Raw genomic sequence first — 18,417 nt, forward strand, 5'->3', positions numbered from 1 at the left:
AGTAATGCCTTTTGGCTTCACTCCCCTCCACTAGACTTGGGACCCGGAAGTGGGGAGTGCTGGCAAACATACACTGACCCAGTGGGCTGCCCAGTAGCTTAGGGGGGAAGGGAAAGAAATTAGAGACACAGGAAGCAGCAGGTGACCCGAGTGGGAGCTGGACAACTTGTGGCACTGGGTAAGGTATTGTAAGCTCCATGTCTGTGTTTTTCTGTGCTTTATGGCTTGTCTCAGTGTTACTGAAACTGAAACCATAGTCCTGTGTTGTCATGTGATCCATCATAGGACTGCTCAGGAGCGTTCATGGCATGGGATTGATCTGCATGTTTGTGTTCACATATTCCTGGCCTGAGCTGGGGGAGGACTGGGAGTCAAATGGCATCACAGCAATAAATCCAAATTTTGTCTGTAAATCCAGAAACAAGGTGAGTGAGGGGCGCTGGGATCGGCTGAGATGAGGGGGGCGCTGGGATCGGGTGAGATGAGGGGGCGCTGGGATCTGGTGAGATGATGGGGCGCTGGGATCGGGTGAGATGATGGGGCGCTGGGATCGGGTGAGATGAGGGGGCGCTGGGATCGGGTGAGATGAGGGGGGGCGCTGGGATCGGGTGAGATGAGGGGGGCGCTGGGATCGGGTGAGATGAGGGGGGCGCTGGGATCGGGTGAGATGAGGGGGGCGCTGGGATCGGGTGAGATGAGGGGGGCGCTGGGATCGGGTGAGATGAGGGGGGCGCTGGGATCGGGTGAGATGAGGGGGCGCTGGGATCGGGTGAGATGAGGGGGCGCTGGGATCGGGTGAGATGAGGGGACGCTAGGATCGGGTGAGATGAGGGGGGCGCTGGGATCGGGTGAGATGAGGGGGGCGCTGGGATCGGGTAAGATGAGGGGGGCGCTGGGATCGGGTGAGATGAGGGGGGCACTGGGATCGGGTGAGATGAGGGGGGCGCTGGGATCGGGTGAGATGAGGGGGGCGCTGGGATCGGGTGAGATGAGGGGGGCGCTGGGATTGGGTGAGATGAGGGGGCGCTGGGGTCGGGTGAGATGAGGGGGTGGTGAGATGAGGGGGCGCTGGGGTCGGGTGAGATGAGGGGGCGCTGGGGTCGGGTGACATGAGGGGGCGCTGGGGTCGGGTGAGATGAGGGGGGCGCTGGGATAGGGTGAGATGAGGGGGGCGCTGGGATAGGGTGAGATGAGGGGGGCGCTGGGGGTCGGGTGAGATGAGGGGGGCGCTGGGGGTCGGGTGAGATGAGGGGGGCGCTGGAGTCGGGTGAGATGAGGGGGCGCTGGAGTCGGGTGAGATGAGGGGGCGCTGGAGTCGGGTGAGATGAGGGGGCGCTGGGATCGGGTGAGATGAGGGGGGCGCTGGGATCGGGTGAGATGAAGGGGGCGCTGGGATTGGGTGAGATGAGGGGGCGCTGGGGTCGGGTGAGATGAGGGGGTGGTGAGATGAGGGGGCGCTGGGGTCGGGTGAGATGAGGGGGTGGTGAGATGAGGGGGCGCTGGGATAGGGTGAGATGAGGGGGGCGCTGGGGGTCGGGTGAGATGAGGGGGGCGCTGGGGGTCGGGTGAGATGAGGGGGCGCTGGGGGTCGGGTGAGATGGGGGGGCGCTGGGGTCGGGTGAGATGAGGGGGCGCTGGGGTCGGGTGAGATGAGGGGGCGCTGGAGTCGGGTGAGATGAGGGGGCGCTGAGATGAGGGGACCCTGGGATCGGGTGAGATGAGGGGGACGCTGGGGTCGGGTGAGATGAGGGGGTGGTGAGATGAGGGGGCGCTGGGGTCGGGTGAGATGAGGGGGTGGTGAGATGAGGGGGCGCTGGGATAGGGTGAGATGAGGGGGGCGCTGGGGGTCGGGTGAGATGAGGGGGCGCTGGGGTCGGGTGAGATGAGGGGGGCGCTGGGGTCCGGTGAGATGAGGGGGGCGCTGGGGTCGGCTGAGATGAGGGGGGCGCTGGGATCGGCTGAGATGAGGGGGGCGCTGGGATCGGGTGAGAGGAGGGGGTGCTGGGATCGGGTGAGAGGCGGGGGCGCTGGGATCGGCTAAGATGAGGGGGCGCTGGGATCGGCTGAGATGAGGGGGCGCTGGGATCGGCTGAGATGAGGGGGCGCTGGGATCGGCTGAGATGAGGGGGCGCTGGGATCGGCTGAGATGAGGGGGCGCTGGGATCGGGTGAGATGAGGGGGGCGCTGGGATCGGCTGAGATGAGGGGGCGCTGGGATCGGGTGAGATGAGGGGGGCGCTGGGATCGGGTGAGAGGAGGGGGCGCTGGGATCGGCTGAGATGAGGGGGCGCTGGGATCGGCTGAGATGAGGGGGTGCTGGGATCGGCTGAGATGAGGGGGCGCTGGGATCGGGTGAGATGAGGGGGGCGCTGGGATCGGCTGAGATGAGGGGGGCGCTGGGATCGGCTGAGATGAGGGGGCGCTGGGATCGGCTGAGATGAGGGGGCGCTGGGATCGGGTGAGATGAGGGGGGGCGCTGGGATCGGCTGAGATGAGGGGGCGCTGGGATCGGGTGAGATGAGGGGGGCGCTGGGATCGGGTGAGATGAGGGGGGCGCTGGGATCGGGTGAGATGAGGGGGGCGCTGGAATTGGGTGAGATGAGGGGGGCGATGGGAGGGCAGTACTCCTGATGCTGGCGCCAGCGATGGAGGGCAGTACTCCTGATGCTGGCGCCAGCGATGGGGGGCAGTACTCCTGATGCTGGCGCCAGCGATGGGGGGCAGTACTCCTGATGCTGGCGCCAGCGATGGGGGCACTACTCCTTCTGTCGCCAGCGATGGGGGGGCTCTACTCCTGATGCTGGCGCCAGCGATGGGGGGCAGTACTCCTGATGCTGGGGCCAGCGATGGGGGCACTACACCTTCTGTCGCCAGCGATGGGGGGCTCTACTTCTGATCCTGGCGCCAGCGATGGACAGAATACCCGGAGGAGATATATAATGAAACATTTTACATAATATGTGGACAGGTATAGAAATATCCAAATTAAGAGAGCAAGCTCTAAATAAATATGGCAGAATTGTATTGGGTTCTTTAAGGTTGTGATGGGCCCATAAAAGGTTTGATCCTCGAAGTTTTGAGCAGGTTGTGGAGGTGATCTGAGTGTATTGAGTTCATTGTCGGAGAAGCTCGTCTTCTTTCTAAAGCTAGTTGATCCCTCAGCACTTCCTTGGATAAATGAGGTGTTTGCTAAGGGAGGCAAAGTTCTGTTTTTCTGCATTTTTTTTTAATGAGTTGGTGTTAACAAAACAGAGCCCATTGTTATCTGTGTGATAAAGCTTTGTGTGCTTCCTAATCAACAAACTCGGTGACATTCCTAGAAGTAAGCTGACCCCCGACCATAGATGTCTATGGTGTATGCAGAGGGAGTCGGAGGGAGGATAGTGTTGGAGAGATTGTCTAGCCGCCGTCTGTACCCAGTGACCTCCTCTTCTCTAAAGCTGGTGTCCTGTCAATGGCTCCGTTCTGCGCATGCACAGTTCCGTCCAGGCATTTTTCGATAAGGGGCATTTCTCGACAGGACACCGGCCATAGACCATTCAAATCTTTTATGATTTATGATTTCTTGGCCATGTTTCAGAGAATATGAATGATAACACAAAAACATTTCTTTCACTCATGGTTAGTGTTTGGCTGAAGCCATTTGTTATCAATCAACTGTGTTTATTATTATTTTTTTTATATCATAATGGCAACAGAAACTACCCAAATTACCCTGATCAAAAGTTTACATACCCTGGCCTGATAAAGTGCACACAAGTTGACACACAAGGTTTTGAATGGCTATTAAAGGTAACCATCCTCACCTGTGATCTGTTTGCTTGTAATTAGTGTTTGTGTATAAAAGGTCAATGAGTTGACAGACCCTTGCATCTTTCCTCCAGTGCTGCACTGACGTTTCTGGATTCTGAGTCATGGGGAAAGCAGAAGAATTGTTAAAGGATCTGCGGGAAAAGGTAGTTGAACTGTATAGAACAGGAAAGGAATATAAAAAGATATCCAAGGAATTGAGAATGCCAATCAGCAGTGTTCAAACTCTGATCAAGAAATGTAAAATGAGGAGTTCTGTGGAAACCAAACCATGGTCAGGTAGACCAACTAAAATTTTAGCCACAACTTCCAGGAAAATTGTTCAGGATGCACAGAAAAACCCACAAATATCTTCAGGTGAAATACAGGACTCTCTGAAAACATGTGGTGTGGGTGTTTCAAGATGCACAATAAGGAGGCACTTGAAGAAAGATGGGCTGCATGGTCGAGTCGCCAGAAGAAAGTCATTACTACACAAATGCCACAAAGTATCCCGCTTACAATACTCCAAACAGCACAGAGACAAGACTCCAAACCTTCTGCCATAAAGTCATTTGTAGTGATGAGACCAAAATTTAGCTCTTTGGCCACAACCATAAACGCTACATTTGGAGAGTCAACAAGGCCTATGATGAAAGGTCCAACATTCCTACTGTGAAACACGGAGGTGGAGCGCTGATGTTTTGGGGATGTGTGAGCTACATAGACACAGGAAATTTGGTCAATTCTGATGGCAAGATGAATGCAGAATGTTATCAAATACTGGAAGAACATTTCATTCATCAGCCAGGAAGCTGCACATGGTACGTACTTGGACATTCCAACATGGCAATGATCCAAAACACAAGGCCAAGTCCACCTGTCATTGGCTACAGCAGAATAAAGTGAAGGTTCTGGAGTGGCCATCTCAGTCTCCTGACCTCAATATCATTGAGCCCCTCTGGGGAGATCTCAAACGTGCCGTTCATGCAAGACAGCCCAAGAATTTACAGGAACTGGAGGATTTTTGCCAAGAGGAATGGGCAGCTTTACCATCTGAGAAGATAAAGAGCCTCATCCACAAATACCACAAAAGACTTCAAGCTGTCATTGATGTTAAAGGGGGCAATACACGGTATTAAGAACTGGGGTATGTAAACTTTTGATCAGGGTCATTTGGGTAGTTTCTGTTGTGATTATGATTTAAAAAAAGCAAACACAGCTGAACACATGGCTTCAGCCAAACACTAACCATGAGTGAAAGAAATGTTTTTGTGTTATCATTCATATTTTCTGAAAAATGGCCAAGAAATCATAAATTCTGCCAGGGTATGTAAACTTATGAGCACCGCTGTATGAGCAGGCTGAATGTACCCAGGTTGATCGATCATTACCATCAGTAGCACAGGCCAGTGTTGCCCAACACAATCCCAATGCAAGAACAAGGCAATTTGCCTCAAATGGTAAGGTCACCATTTCATGAAAAATAAAAGGTCAACTAAGACCCCTTTCACACTGGGGCTTTGGCCGCATTCGTGGTAAAGCGCCGCTCATTCTAGTGGCGCTTTACAGCTGTTTAAAGTGGAGGTTCACCCTAAAACAATTATATACCATTACATCCAACATACTTCCGACATCTACAGTATGCTGTTTTTTTTTTTTTTGCCGTACATACTGTTTTTTATTGTTGTTTTCCCCCCGGCTTCCGGGTTCTGGCTCCAGCGGGAGTGGGCGTTCCTATTCAGAGGTTAGATGATTGACATCTGGTGAAAAACTTCCCCTGGCGCAGAAGGCGCGTCACCAGTTTTCCGTAAGTAGCCGACCTGCGAGTCGGCTCTAAACGGCGCTATACCGCCGTGTAGAGCTGACTGCGCAGGCGCCATATAGAGCCGACTTGAGTTCGGAAAACTTGTGACGCACCTTATGCGCCAGGGGAAGTTTTTCACCAGATGTCGATCATCTAACCTCTGAATAGGAACTTCCACGGGAGCGAGAACCCGGAAGCCGGGGGGAAAATAACAATAAAACGGTATGTACGGCAAAAAAAAAGCATACTGTAGATGTTGGAAGTATGCTGGATGTAATGGTATATAGATGTGTTTTATGGTGAACCTCCGCTTTAAGCAGTGCTTTTAGGCCAAAGGGGTTAAACTCCTGTGTTGCGGCGCTTTCTAATCGCATTTCATGCGCTGCCCATTCATTCCAATGGGCAGGGCATTTTGGGAGCACTAAATACAGCGCTCCCAACCCACTTCTTGCATGACTTTTTGGAACGACCCGTAAGCGCACCGCCCGAGTGTGAAAAGTCAGACTTGAATGAATAGTCCGCGGCAGGTCTTCTTCCTCCTCGCGGTGTCTTCTGGAGAATGGGGCACGCTGCCTTCTGGGAACTGTGTGTATCCCAGAAAGCAGCCGCCCATTCACAAAAGCGGCGCGAGACTCACGCATGCGCAGTAGGAAACGGACAGTGACGCCGCAAGGCTCCACTGTCTGTTTCCCTCAGTAAGTATGGTGGCGCCAGGAGCTGCCAGGATCGAGGGATCGGCCTCGTGGGGGGGTTGTGGGGCGACATCGCGGGTGCCTAGGACAGTTAAAGGGTCACTAAAGGATTTTTTTTTTTTTTAGCTAAATTGCTTCCTTTACCTTGCTGCAGTCCTGGTTTCATGTCCTCATTGCTCGTTTTTGCTCTAATCCTTCTCTGATCTCCACACTTCCTGGTTGTCTGTTTCCTGATGAAAAAAGTCATGGGAGCTTTCTCTCTGTGGTCACTAATCAAGGAGGTGTGATTACTGTGTGTCTAAAACCCCACAGCACCAATCCGTTTCGTTTTCCAAACCATCACTGCCCTGTATTGGCTCTGTGCAGCAGAGAAGCAGGAAACATGCAAAACTGAAACTGCAGGTACATTATATGATTGATTTTTATCTATTTTTAATCATTTTTAAAAGGAATCAGTTAACTATTATGTCTCTATACCCTGTAAACAGTCATTTCAGCAAACAACAATTTTTCCTTTACAACTCCTTTAAGTGTCCTTATTAAAAGTCAGCAGCTACAGTGTTTAGAATCTTTAATATTTGCAAACAAAATGAAGATTTGCTATTTAGAATAATAAGCTGTCAGGTAAGTAAAACGGCGATATCGGAACCGATTCAATTATACGGTTTGTAATGTACATAAGTTTAATCAACAATGGGATAAAGAAGTATTCCTGAACTTTTGTTGTATCTCACGGTTACTGTGAAATTGTGTGAATGCAGTCAGTGCATGTTATCTCAGCTTGGATTCAATAAATTAGTTTACCAATTTTTTTTTTTTTATATTGCAGAATATACACCCTCATGCTACATAACTAAGCTCCACTGCATGCTGAATAAACTAAATTATTAATGTAAATATGAAACTATCTTTCGATTTGTCTTTTACTCCAAAAATATTTTATTAACATAAATTTGATAAAAAAAATCCCCCAAAAAATGTGTGTGTGTGGTGTTTTTTTTTTTAATCATTGATTTATATCCACCCTGGATCTCGGTGTACCATCCTTGCTTTGATAGGTAGATTTGCTTGGCAGAGGCCTGTAACCTTTTTTTAGTCAGTTACATGTAAAATGATCTCACTGCTCAGTAAAATCAGAACAAGCACTTCCATATAAGGCTGTTGGATGCATACATGAGTAGGGTTGTCCCGAGACCAGTATCAGTATCGGGACCGATACTGAGCATTTGCGGGAGTACTTGTACTCCCGCAAATGCCCCCGATGCCAGATCCGATACTAAAGCCGCCGAATACCGCAACGCCGCCTAGTTAATCAGCGTGCGGGGAACATTACAGCTTTCATTTGAATAGCTGTCTGTTCTGTGCCGCGTATAGACACTCCCCCTTGCTCGGGATTGGACGGGTGATCTGTCTATCAAGGTGCAGATCACCCGTCCATTCCCGAGCAAGGGGGAGTGTCTATACGCGGCGCGGCGGGGAACACACAGCTATTCAAATGAAAGCTGTAATGTTCCCCGCACGCTGATTAACTAGGCGGCGGCATCTAGGTATGGGGAGACATGGCTGCATACGTGGGAGGACATGGCTGCATACGTGGATGGACATGGCTGCATATATGTGGGGGGGACATGGCTGCATATATGTGGGGGGGACATGGCTGCATATATGTGGGGGGGACATGGCTGCATATATGTGGGGGGGACATGGCTGCATATATGTGGGGGGGACATGGCTGCATATATGTGGGGGGGACATGGCTGCATATATGTGGGGGGGACATGGCTGCATATATGTGGGGGGGACATGGCTGCATCTGTGGGGGGACATGGTTGCATCTGTGGGGGGACATGGCTGCATTTGGGGACACATTTAAAAAAAGTATCGGTATTCGGTATCGGCGAGTACTTGAAAAAAGTATCGGTACTTGTACTCAGTCCTAAAAAAGTGGTATCGGGACAACCCTATACATGAGTATATGAAGAAAGCGTTTTCCATTGTGAATCCTAATTCTGTTCTTTGCTCATTTCCAGCTTCCGCTCAATGAGGACTGAGGATTTAGAGTCAATGGTTCAAGCTCTTGCTCATATTCTGCAGGACCATGGTGAGTACGAGCGTTCCCTGTGCCTAAGGACCCAGTATGGTATCTAAACATAGATTATACTAGTAAAGGATTCCAGCTCCGGACCATCGACAAAAGTACTTTCCGCTCTTGGATCAATCGTTCTTCTATAGCTGCTGGCACCAAATACCTGGTACTTCAGAGTGGAAGTAGCACATGGGCCCCCTTCTATGATGGCACTTGTGTCTAGTCAATAGGCTCAAGCACTATGACGCGACAGAAGGGTGCCGTCCCAGCTCCCACCAAGCACTGATACCATGGTATTGAGATGGGGGGGAAGAAGCAGAGGGTGAGCATTATGAAGCGGGGTGGTTTTAAAGCCCAGTGCCAGACTCCCTTGTTTTTGCTGGTAATTTCCTTTTGGGTTTCTTACATACACACGCTGCAAAACTAACATCCACTACACTGCTGCCCACTGCAGTTTAGCCTTTCTGCCACTAGATGCCCTCAGGCATCTTCTGGGTTGAATGACGAGGCCTATATACCAGGGGTGCAGGGTGTCATGAACCTACCTCCCAATGTAAGGATGCAGAGTGGAGCCGACATTCTTACATCAGCACTACTCCTCCGCATCAGCAGAGGCTTGAACCCATTAATAAGTGTCTCCCCACCATGGCAACCTTATGGAGATTTTTAAGGATAAAAGTTTCTCGCCATTCCACAAGCGAGCGCAATTTTGCAAGCGTGCTATGTTGGCTATTAATTTACTCGGCATAACACCTTTCACAATCTAAAAATAAATTGGGCTAACTTTACTGTTGTGTTTTTTTTTCAAAAAAGTGTATTTTTTTTTCAAATATGGTGTGACAAAGTATTGGAATGACCGCCATTTTATTCTCTAGGGCATGGGTCTTCAAACTACGGCCCTCCAGGTGTTCAGGAACTACAATTCCCATCATGCCTAGTCATGTCTCTGAATGTCAGAGCTTTACAATGCCTCATGGGAAGTGTGGTTCCGCAACAGCTGGAGGGCCGTAGTTTGAGGATCCCTGCTCTAGTTTGTTAGAAAAAATAAAAACCGCAGAGGTGATCAAATACCACCAAAAGAAAGCTCTATTTGTGGGGAAAAAAGGACGCCAATTTTGTTTGGGAGCCACTTCGCACGACCGTGCAATTGTCAGTTAAAGCGACGCAGTGCCGAATCGCAAAAACTGGCCGGGTCCTTTACCTGCCTAAAGGTTCCTCCCAATGACCCCCCAACAATGGCACACCATTTCTGCCAATGACCCCCCAACAATGGCACACCATTTCTGCCAATGACCCCCCAACAATGGCACACCATTTCTGCCAATGACCCCCAAACAATGGGACACCATTCCTCCCAATGACCCCCCCCCCCAACAATGGGACACCATTCCTCCCAATGACCCCCCCCCCCCCAACAATGGGACACCATTCCTCCCATTGACTCCCAACAATGGGACACCATTCCTCCCATTGACTCCCAACAATGGGACACCATTCCTCCCAATGACTCCCAACAATGGGACACCATTCCTCCCAATGACTCCCAACAATGGGACACCATTCCTCCCAATGACTCCCAACAATGGGACACCATTCCTCCCAATGACTCCCAACAATGGGACACCATTCCTCCCAATGACTCCCAACAATGGGACACCATTCCTCCCAATGACTCCCAACAATGGGACACCATTCCTCCCAATGACTCCCAACAATGGGACACCATTCCTCCCAACGACCCCCCTAAAGTCTGAAGGACAGTAAACTGGTCCTTTGTTTAGAAAGTGTGGAGACTCCTGGGCTAGAGGATATTGGGAATCCTCCAGCCAGGCAATAAGGCAATTTTTATTGACTTGTAACTTCTAATGCACAGTGTGCAGTGAAGTGTCAGTACAAGAGAGGAGCTTAAACAACTGTGCCAAGACTGAAGGGAAGGTCTGAGGTTGGCTTTAGTAGAATAATTCCTATAGGTGGGTGTGGGTTACTTCCCCTTACACTGATTGATTGTTGGGTACATGGTGCAGTGCTGTGCTAAAGATCTGATATCATCTGTTTTTTGTTTCAGGGGACGGTGTGCTGGACGGGAGCCACAGCCTGACCCTTCTCACCCCAAGCCTGCAAGTTGTCACCCGCCTGTTTGAGCAGCTCTTCCCACGGGGCCCAGGATCCGGGTTCCAGGCACTTCCGGCCCACCCTACGGATAGCGGTGCCGTTCTGGGCTCACAGTTTGTGCTCGATCTCGTGCAGAAAACGCCAGGTCTGAAGGTAAAAACATGGTTCACTTAAAAAAATATATATATCTGTCTATAAAAAAGTACAGGAAAATACTTCATATCCTTGAGAGAGGTGTTCTGTAGTTCAGCACTATGGGAGGCTTTCCTTTCTTCTGGTTTTATCCCCTGGTTTTGTTCCACATTGACTTTAATCGCATGCAATACCGCATGTGGCCAGAGTTGGGGGGCGCCAGAGAGCCTCGGAAACGCAGGGAAAGGCCCGAGGACAGCTCGGCAAACCTCGAAAAGGCTTGGGAACGGTGTATTTCTGAGTCTTTCCGAGCATTTCCATATGACTTTGGTGCCCCCCCCCCCCCACCTCAGGCCAAACGTGGTACTGCACACCGCTGTGGCTTGAATCCTGCTCGTGTTGTGAGACAACACTTGCAAACTGATTTAAAGGATTTAAAAAAAAGTTTCTCGTCTTTAAAAATGCTTGTTAACCGCTTTACTCGTGTGTCCACACATCTGATGTTGCAGTCCCAAAATCCCCGCTGTTCTCCCTCTTCATTCTGCAGGGCTTCTGGGACAGGTCAGGGCACTTCTGATTGGTCAGTGCCAGCCGATCTGATCCGTTCCGTAAGTTCTAGAGAATGAAGAGATTGGTGATTTTTTTTTAAATCACTGACCACTCATCACCCACAGGAGGCAAGTACAGCCAAGACCGGAGGGGTATACAGAGTTATTTCTGTAAGCCTAGGTTCACACTCGTGCGATGCAGAAACTGCATGCGATTCGCGCAGGAGTCACACCGCATTACATTTTGTATGGCTGAAATCGCATCCGCACCAAAATGGTGCAGAACCTTCCCACCCATGCAATGCTATTCTGGCAATCGCACTGCGTTCTGTGATCTGTTTCCAGGTGTCGTTAAGATAACATTGACACCCGCAGCAGACCACGTGAACACCTTGTGATTGCAATTCGATGCGGAAAACGCACAGGATTCGCTGCGTTTCCCACATCGTATAAGTGTGATTTTTTTTTTTCTTGGTGCGCTTAACCACTTAAGAATGTGTTTTATTCCTGTTGCATGCCAGTGGAAATGATTTGTGAATTATTTTTTGTTTATTTTTTTTATTTTTCCTTCCAGCTTATCCACCCTGCAGAATGTCCCCAACAGTGTGATGTGAATATTTTTCCATTTAAGTCCTTAAAATGTTTAGAGGTGAGTGTTTCCTATGATCATTCCTTCATCCTTCCAAAGAAAACCAGAAAAACTAGATTTCTATTTGCAGGATTTTGCAATGCATTCATGTTGGTAAAATATATACGGTTCTCAGAAATGGTTGAAAATCACCAATTTCAGTTAAAGCCGAATTCCAGCCTCAACCTAACTAGTCTTTTTATATATATATATATATATATATATATATATATATATATATATATATAATATATAGTCGCCTATGCTGACTAACCTGTGTAAAAAATATGTATATACCTATTTTCAGCCAGCTCTGGTTACATGATCCGGCTCCCTTGTGTCAACCAGCGAGAGCTTGAGGGGGGGGTTTGGGGAAATCACCGACAAAGGATGGACCACAGAGAGCCTATTGCCCTGTACACACGATAGGTTAGTCTGATGAAAACGGTCTGATGGATTTTTCCATCAGTTATCCGATGAAGCTGACTGATGGTCAGTCGCGCCTACACACCATCCGTTAAAAAAAACGATCGTGTCAGAACGCGGTGACGTAAAACACGACGACGTGCTGAAAAAAACTAAGTTCAATGCTTCCGAGCATGCGTCGACTTGATTCTGAGCATGTGTGGATTTTTAACCGATGGACGTACCCACAGACGATCGTTTTTTTTTTCTCTTGTTTATCCATCAGATAATTTTAAAACAAGTTCCTATTTTTTTAACCTATGGATAAATAACTGATGTGGCCCACACACGATCGGTTTGGTCTGATGAAAACGATCCATCAGACTAACCTATCGTGTGTACGCAGCATTAGTCACCACTCCTAGGCATTCCAGCCATTGCCGAGAGCTGACATAGGATCATACACTAATTAATAAATATAAATATTTATTTTATATAAATAAAATATTAGTGTGTGTGTGTGTGTGTGTGTGTGTGTGTATTTTAATAAAAAAAAATTGTTTCTTTCTTTTCTTTTACTTTTTTCTTTTCTTTTCCTTTTTCTTTTCTTTCTTTCTTTTTCTCTTTTTCTCTTTCTTTCTTTCTTTTCTTTCTTTTCTTTCTTTCTTTCTTTCTTTCTTTCTTTCTTTCTTTCTTTCTTTCTTTCTTTCTTTCTTTCTTTCTTTCTTTCTTTCTTTCTTTCTTTCTTTCTTTCTTTCTTTCTTTCTTTCTTTCTTTCTTTCTTTCTTTCTTACATTGCAGGTCAGAATGCCACCCTTACAGGTTGCTAAAAAGAGCATTGGTATCATTCGGTTGGCTCTGCCAAATGTCACTTACCCTGAAACTATGCAGGCACTATCCGATTGTAGGCCGATCGGGCACAGCTCAAGGAGCCCTCAGGAACCCCTGGGAAACCCCTAGGATTACAAAGAACCCCGGTTGAGAATAGCTGAGCTGAATATATACCGTATTTATCAGCATATACTGCGCACTTTGTTCCCCTTAAAATTAGGGGAAAATCGTGGGTGCGCGATATACGCCGATCCCCGCTGTCTCTGTGTCAAAAGTACATGGCAGCCTAGAGCCGAGTCGAGCGTACTGCGCACTCGGCTAGGATCGGCCCCGCCCGCAGCCATGCGAGAGGAGCCGAACACACATGAAATCCGCCTCCTCTCGATCTCGGCGCCAAGTTAAAAAATAAACACCCTGCCATCACCCCCGGGCAAGGTGCGGATGGACTCGCAGACAGACACGCTGGATGGAGGCCGCGCAAGGCCGCCGATGGACGACAGACATGGCCGCCGATGGACGCAGGGCAAAAATGTAAGTTTTCTTTTTTTTCCTTAAACTACCTTTCTTTTTTTTTTTTTTTTGATTTTTTTTTTTGACTCCCCACCCCCCCCCCTCTTGGCTCCCAGGAATCTCCTAACTTTTCCTTCGTAAAAACCAGTCTCAGATGTTCATCGATCAAAAGTAGTATATGACTCGCTCTAGAAAATGACCATAGCCAGGGACATTATTATAACCATGTGGCTCACATATGGCTTATTAGTTAGCGTGCCCTAATTCTTTCTGCATAACTCCATGTTTTTTTGTATTCCCTCCATTTTTCCCATTTCTTCCTAAGTCCGCCAGTCGTCTCTAGGTGGCTGTCCTTTAACTCTTCCAGCCTGTACGTTTCCTCCACTTCGTCTATCCAGTTCCATACGTGTGGACTTTCCGTCTCCTGCCACTTTTTGGGTATAAGTTTCTTGGCGGCGTTTAAAAGATGAGGAAGTAAAGACTGCTTGTATTTTCTTTTCCCCTCCTGGCTGCAATGGAAGAGAACGACCCAGGGGTCTTTCTTTAAATCTTCGCCCGTAATAACTTTAATTTGACTCAGAATTATGTCCCAGTAAGTTTGTATTTTTGGGCATAACCACCAAAGGTGGGCCATCGTGCCTCTTTCTGGGCAGCCCCGCCAACATTCTGCGGTCTGATCTGCTTTGTATTTATTTGCTTTGTCCGGGGTAATATACCACCCTGAGATACACTTATAATTTGTTTCGGCAGTTCGTACGTCGATTGCGGATGAATGGGTAAGGTGCATAATCCTCTTAAAACTGTTTGACCCTCTTGTGGTTCCTAACTCTCTTTCCCATTTACCTATAAAGGGTGCTTCGCTCCGTGAACCTATCTTTACCAATAATCCATATAATTTAGTGATAGTGCCCTTACTATTCTTAGATTTACAAATCTTCTCGAGTGGAGTTAGCTCCGCCTCCGTCCGCAGTGGGCGGGGGAGGTTCCTTACAAAGTGATGCAACTGGGAGTAATGCCACCTATCCAAGTTCCAGAAATCCGTTTTGGATCTCAAGTCTTCATAGGTCATTATCTCTCCCTCCTTAATAATGTCCCCTAAGTGAACCGTGTCTGCCTTAATCCAATTCCCCCCAATTTTGTTTTCCCCTGGTGCAAAAAAAGGATTTTCCTTTAGGTTCATTAGTGGGGAATTAAATTTACCCTCTATTTGTGTCAGGGTCTTATCCCACATTCTTAAAGTGTCCCGTGTTAAATCAAGTGTTTTGTGGTCTAGTGCTCTGTGGTGTGCAGGGATCCAAATAATATTATTCAAATATTTACTAGTTAGTGCTTTCTCAATTTGTACCCACCTTTTGTCCCTCCTGTCCCGTGCCCATTCTACCGCCCGTGCTAAAACCGCCGCCTTATAATAACTTTTGATATCCGGGACTGCCAGACCACCAAGTGGTTTACCCTGTTTTAGGATGGAGAGGGATATTCTATGCTTCTTGTTTTTCCAGACGTAGTTTAGTAACAAAGAATTAAGGATTCTCAAACATTGCTGAGGAAGGGCTATGGGGAGTAATAAAAATTTATAAAGAATTTTTGGGACTACAACCATCTTCAGCATATTAATGCGTCCGATCCATGATATAGGTTTATTAACCGTTTTTTTTAATTCTCTCTTGATCTCATTTAGTAAGGGAACGTAATTTATTTTATACATCTTTTGGGCTGTATTGGCCAATTTAACTCCTAGATACTTTAATTCTTTTGTCCAGGGGAACACGCAGATCTCCTTGACCCGACCCGCCTCCTTCTTGTTTAAATTAATATTCAGAATTTCAGATTTCGTTTCGTTAATTTTAAAATTTGAGATGGCACCATATTGTTGCAACACTTTGGAGAGCTTTGGGATAGATTTAGCCGGGTTGGTTAGGTAAAACAAAATATCATCGGCGAAAGCTTATGTTCCTCCCCTTCTACTCTGACTCCATTAATATCGGGGTCGTTACGTATGGTAGACAGCAGAGGCTCTAACGAAAGAATGAAAAGAAGGGGGGACAGGGGACAGCCCTGCCTTGTCCCGTTTTTCATCTCGAAGGGGTCTGATAGTGTTCCATTAATTTTTATTTTTGCTGTAGGGTGGTGGTAGAGTGTTTTAATCCAGCGGGACATCCTTTTTCCTATTCCCATGGCGTTAAGAGTCTCCATCATGAGCCCCCAGTCCACCCTGTCAAAAGCTTTTTCAGCATCCACTGACAGGAAAAGACCTGGGGGCTCATTCTGCCTTATGGTCTGTAGCAGGAGAATTGCCCTTAGACTATTATCTTTGCCCTCTCTGTTGGGCACAAAGCCTACCTGATCGGGGTGAATCAAAACGTGCATTGCCCCTTTGAGTCGCCCCGCAAGAATCTTGGCAAAGAGCTTAGTGTCTGTATTTAACAGAGAAATAGGTCTGTATGCCGAACAGAGAGAGCTATCTTTCCCTTCCTTCAAAATTATTGCAACCGTAGCCGCAATAGCTTCCCTGCTGAATTCATATTCAGACCCTAGCCCATTGAAGTATTTGCACATCCTTGGAGTCAAAATGTTGCTAAATCTCTTATAATACTGGGAGGAAAACCCATCCGGCCCCGGGCTTTTACCCCCCATGGTGGTATTTAGAGCTTCTTTTATTTCTTTTTCGGATATGGGGCGGTCCATGTTTAACCTTTCCATCTCCTCAAGACTAGGAAGTCCTGCCCTGTCCAGGAAATCTCGGATCTTCCCCTCCCTTTCCCCTGCCTGCCACCCTGGATTTTTTAATGTGTAGAGTTCCTCATAATAGTTTTTAAATGTATCCGCTATTTCTCTATTTGCATATACCATGTTCCCGTCTTTCCTTTTTATTTTTTCGATATAGTTTCTAGCTTTCTTTTTTTGAGCCATTTTAGCTAGTAGCTTGCTTGGTTTGTTACCCCATACGTATCTCTCTTTGGAGATACAGTTAAGTTTATATCTCGCTTCCTGTTCCATGATCTCCTTGAGTGCGTCTCTCTTTATAGTTAAGTTAAGATATGTTTCTTTTAATCCCTGCACTTTATGTTCGCGTTCTAGGGTCTCTATCTCTTTAGTCAGGGAGTTAGCTTTACTTATCCTCTCTTTTTTTTTTTTAACGCCCTCCGCGATTAAAATTCCTCTGATGTAGGCTTTGTGTGTCTCCCAAAGGGTTGCGCTGGTTATCCCTTCTGTATCATTGATGAGGAAGAATTGTTTTAATTCCTCCTCCACCCTACTTGCCCCTCCTTCATCGCGTATCAGGCTATCATCCAGGCGCCACACCGGCCTCTGTCTCCTTTGTGTGGACAGTTTAATTTTCATAGAGATTGGTGCATGGTCTGACACCGTCATGATTCCTATGATTAAACTACCTTTCTAAGGTTTGGGGTGCGCGTTATACGCCGGCACGCGGTATACCCCAATAAATACGGTAATCGCATTTCTTTTTGCCCAGAGATGAGCTTTAAAGGGAAATGATCAAGATAAAAAATGTAGGAGCCACTGAGCTTGATTGTCATTAGCCAAGTGCTGATTATTATCTTGTATTGCAGGTAAGATGTCTCCCCCCACACTGCCTGAGGGGGCTGCGAGGGGTTTACTCACAGCTGGAGGTACTCATCTTCTCAGAATGTGTCACCAGCATAGAGGTAAGTGGGGGGCACACTGTCTCTGGGATAAATTTAAATATACGTGCAAGTCTGGTTTTATTTATTTATTTTCCCTTCTAGTAGTCCTTTAAGATATCTAAACCAAGCTTTTATTTTATTTTTTGTCATTGGCTCCTAAATCATTTGCTCTTACTATGTGCTCGACATTTCTTTCATTACTATATTCTTAAATGGTGAATACCTGGTTGATCCTGTAGTTTCTTTCAACTTATTCAGAGTGGCAATGCTGTTCCAACCAATTCTCCATCTTTAGCATTGCCACTCTCTCTACACATGCTCCTGTTTTCCCCTGGTCTGATTCTGAGTGTTATATGAAAGAACACATCCCTGGCATCCCTTTAGATGTGCATATTCCCCCCCTGTGGGTCACTGAGTAGTGCAAACATTAACTGTGTGCAGAAAACTGAGATGGAGAGAGCTACATAGCGCAGGTTTCCATATATGCTTGCTGACCCTGTTAGATGACCTCTGAACTCTTGCAGCATCAGATTAGAATAAGCCAAATGGACTTTCTGTTTTTGGCACTGATGCAGTGTTTCCTTGATGGTGTTTTTTACATCGATTGCTTCCCAGAATTTACTCTTTAATACATATTGTGTATCTTTGTATCACTTGGCAGGAGGTAATCTCTTCCTGTGGTGGGGATCTGAGTTCAGCCCTACCCTGGTTGGAACTGCACACGCTCAACTTAAGCAACAACAACATCCACAGCCTGGACCAGTCCCTGGTGAGTACGCCAATACTGGGCATGGCTATTAAAAGAGTGTTCCATCAAAATGTATGAGCTGGAGAAGGTTGTGGAGACGCAGGTGCTGTATTCACAAAGCACTTGCCTCCTAAGTTACGGCGGCGTAGCGTAAATGGGGCCGGCCTAAGCGCGCCTAATTCAAATGAGGATGAGGGGGGCGTGTTTTATGTAAATTACTCGTGACCCGACGTGATTGACGTTTTTTACGAACGGCGCATGCGCCGTCCGTGGACATATCCCAGTATGCATTTCTCCAAAGTACGCCGCAAGGACGTATTGGTTTCGACGTGAACGTAAATTACGTCCAGCCCCATTCACGGACGACTTACGCAAACAACGTACATTTTTCAAATTTCGAAGCGGGAACGGCGGCCATACTTAACATTGACTAGGCCAGCTATTTGTTCGACTAACTTTACGCCGGGAATTGCCTTACGTAAA

The 18,417-nt window shown here is 47.6% G+C and overlaps 1 protein-coding gene across 2 annotated transcripts in view; it reads left to right on the top strand.

Moving 5' to 3' along the window:
- The window catches only part of LOC120944154 (serine/threonine-protein kinase 11-interacting protein-like), a 91,267-nt gene continuing 72,850 nt past the window's right edge, over positions 1–18,417 (top strand). Inside the window, exons 1-7 of one of the 2 annotated variants that reach the window (XM_040358070.1) lie at positions 1–178; positions 286–425; positions 8,318–8,388; positions 10,439–10,638; positions 11,740–11,814; positions 17,112–17,207; positions 17,848–17,955. In XM_040358070.1, coding sequence (XP_040214004.1) covers positions 8,328–8,388; positions 10,439–10,638; positions 11,740–11,814; positions 17,112–17,207; positions 17,848–17,955 — 540 coding nt within the window. In that variant the 5' untranslated portion in view covers positions 1–178; positions 286–425; positions 8,318–8,327. The remainder of the gene's footprint in view (positions 179–285; positions 426–8,317; positions 8,389–10,438; positions 10,639–11,739; positions 11,815–17,111; positions 17,208–17,847; positions 17,956–18,417) is intronic. The other variant, XM_040358069.1, reaches the window with a different exon arrangement.

The sequence above is a fragment of the Rana temporaria genome, chromosome 6 (genome assembly GCF_905171775.1).
Source record: "Rana temporaria chromosome 6, aRanTem1.1, whole genome shotgun sequence".
NCBI lineage: Eukaryota > Metazoa > Chordata > Amphibia > Anura > Ranidae > Rana > Rana temporaria.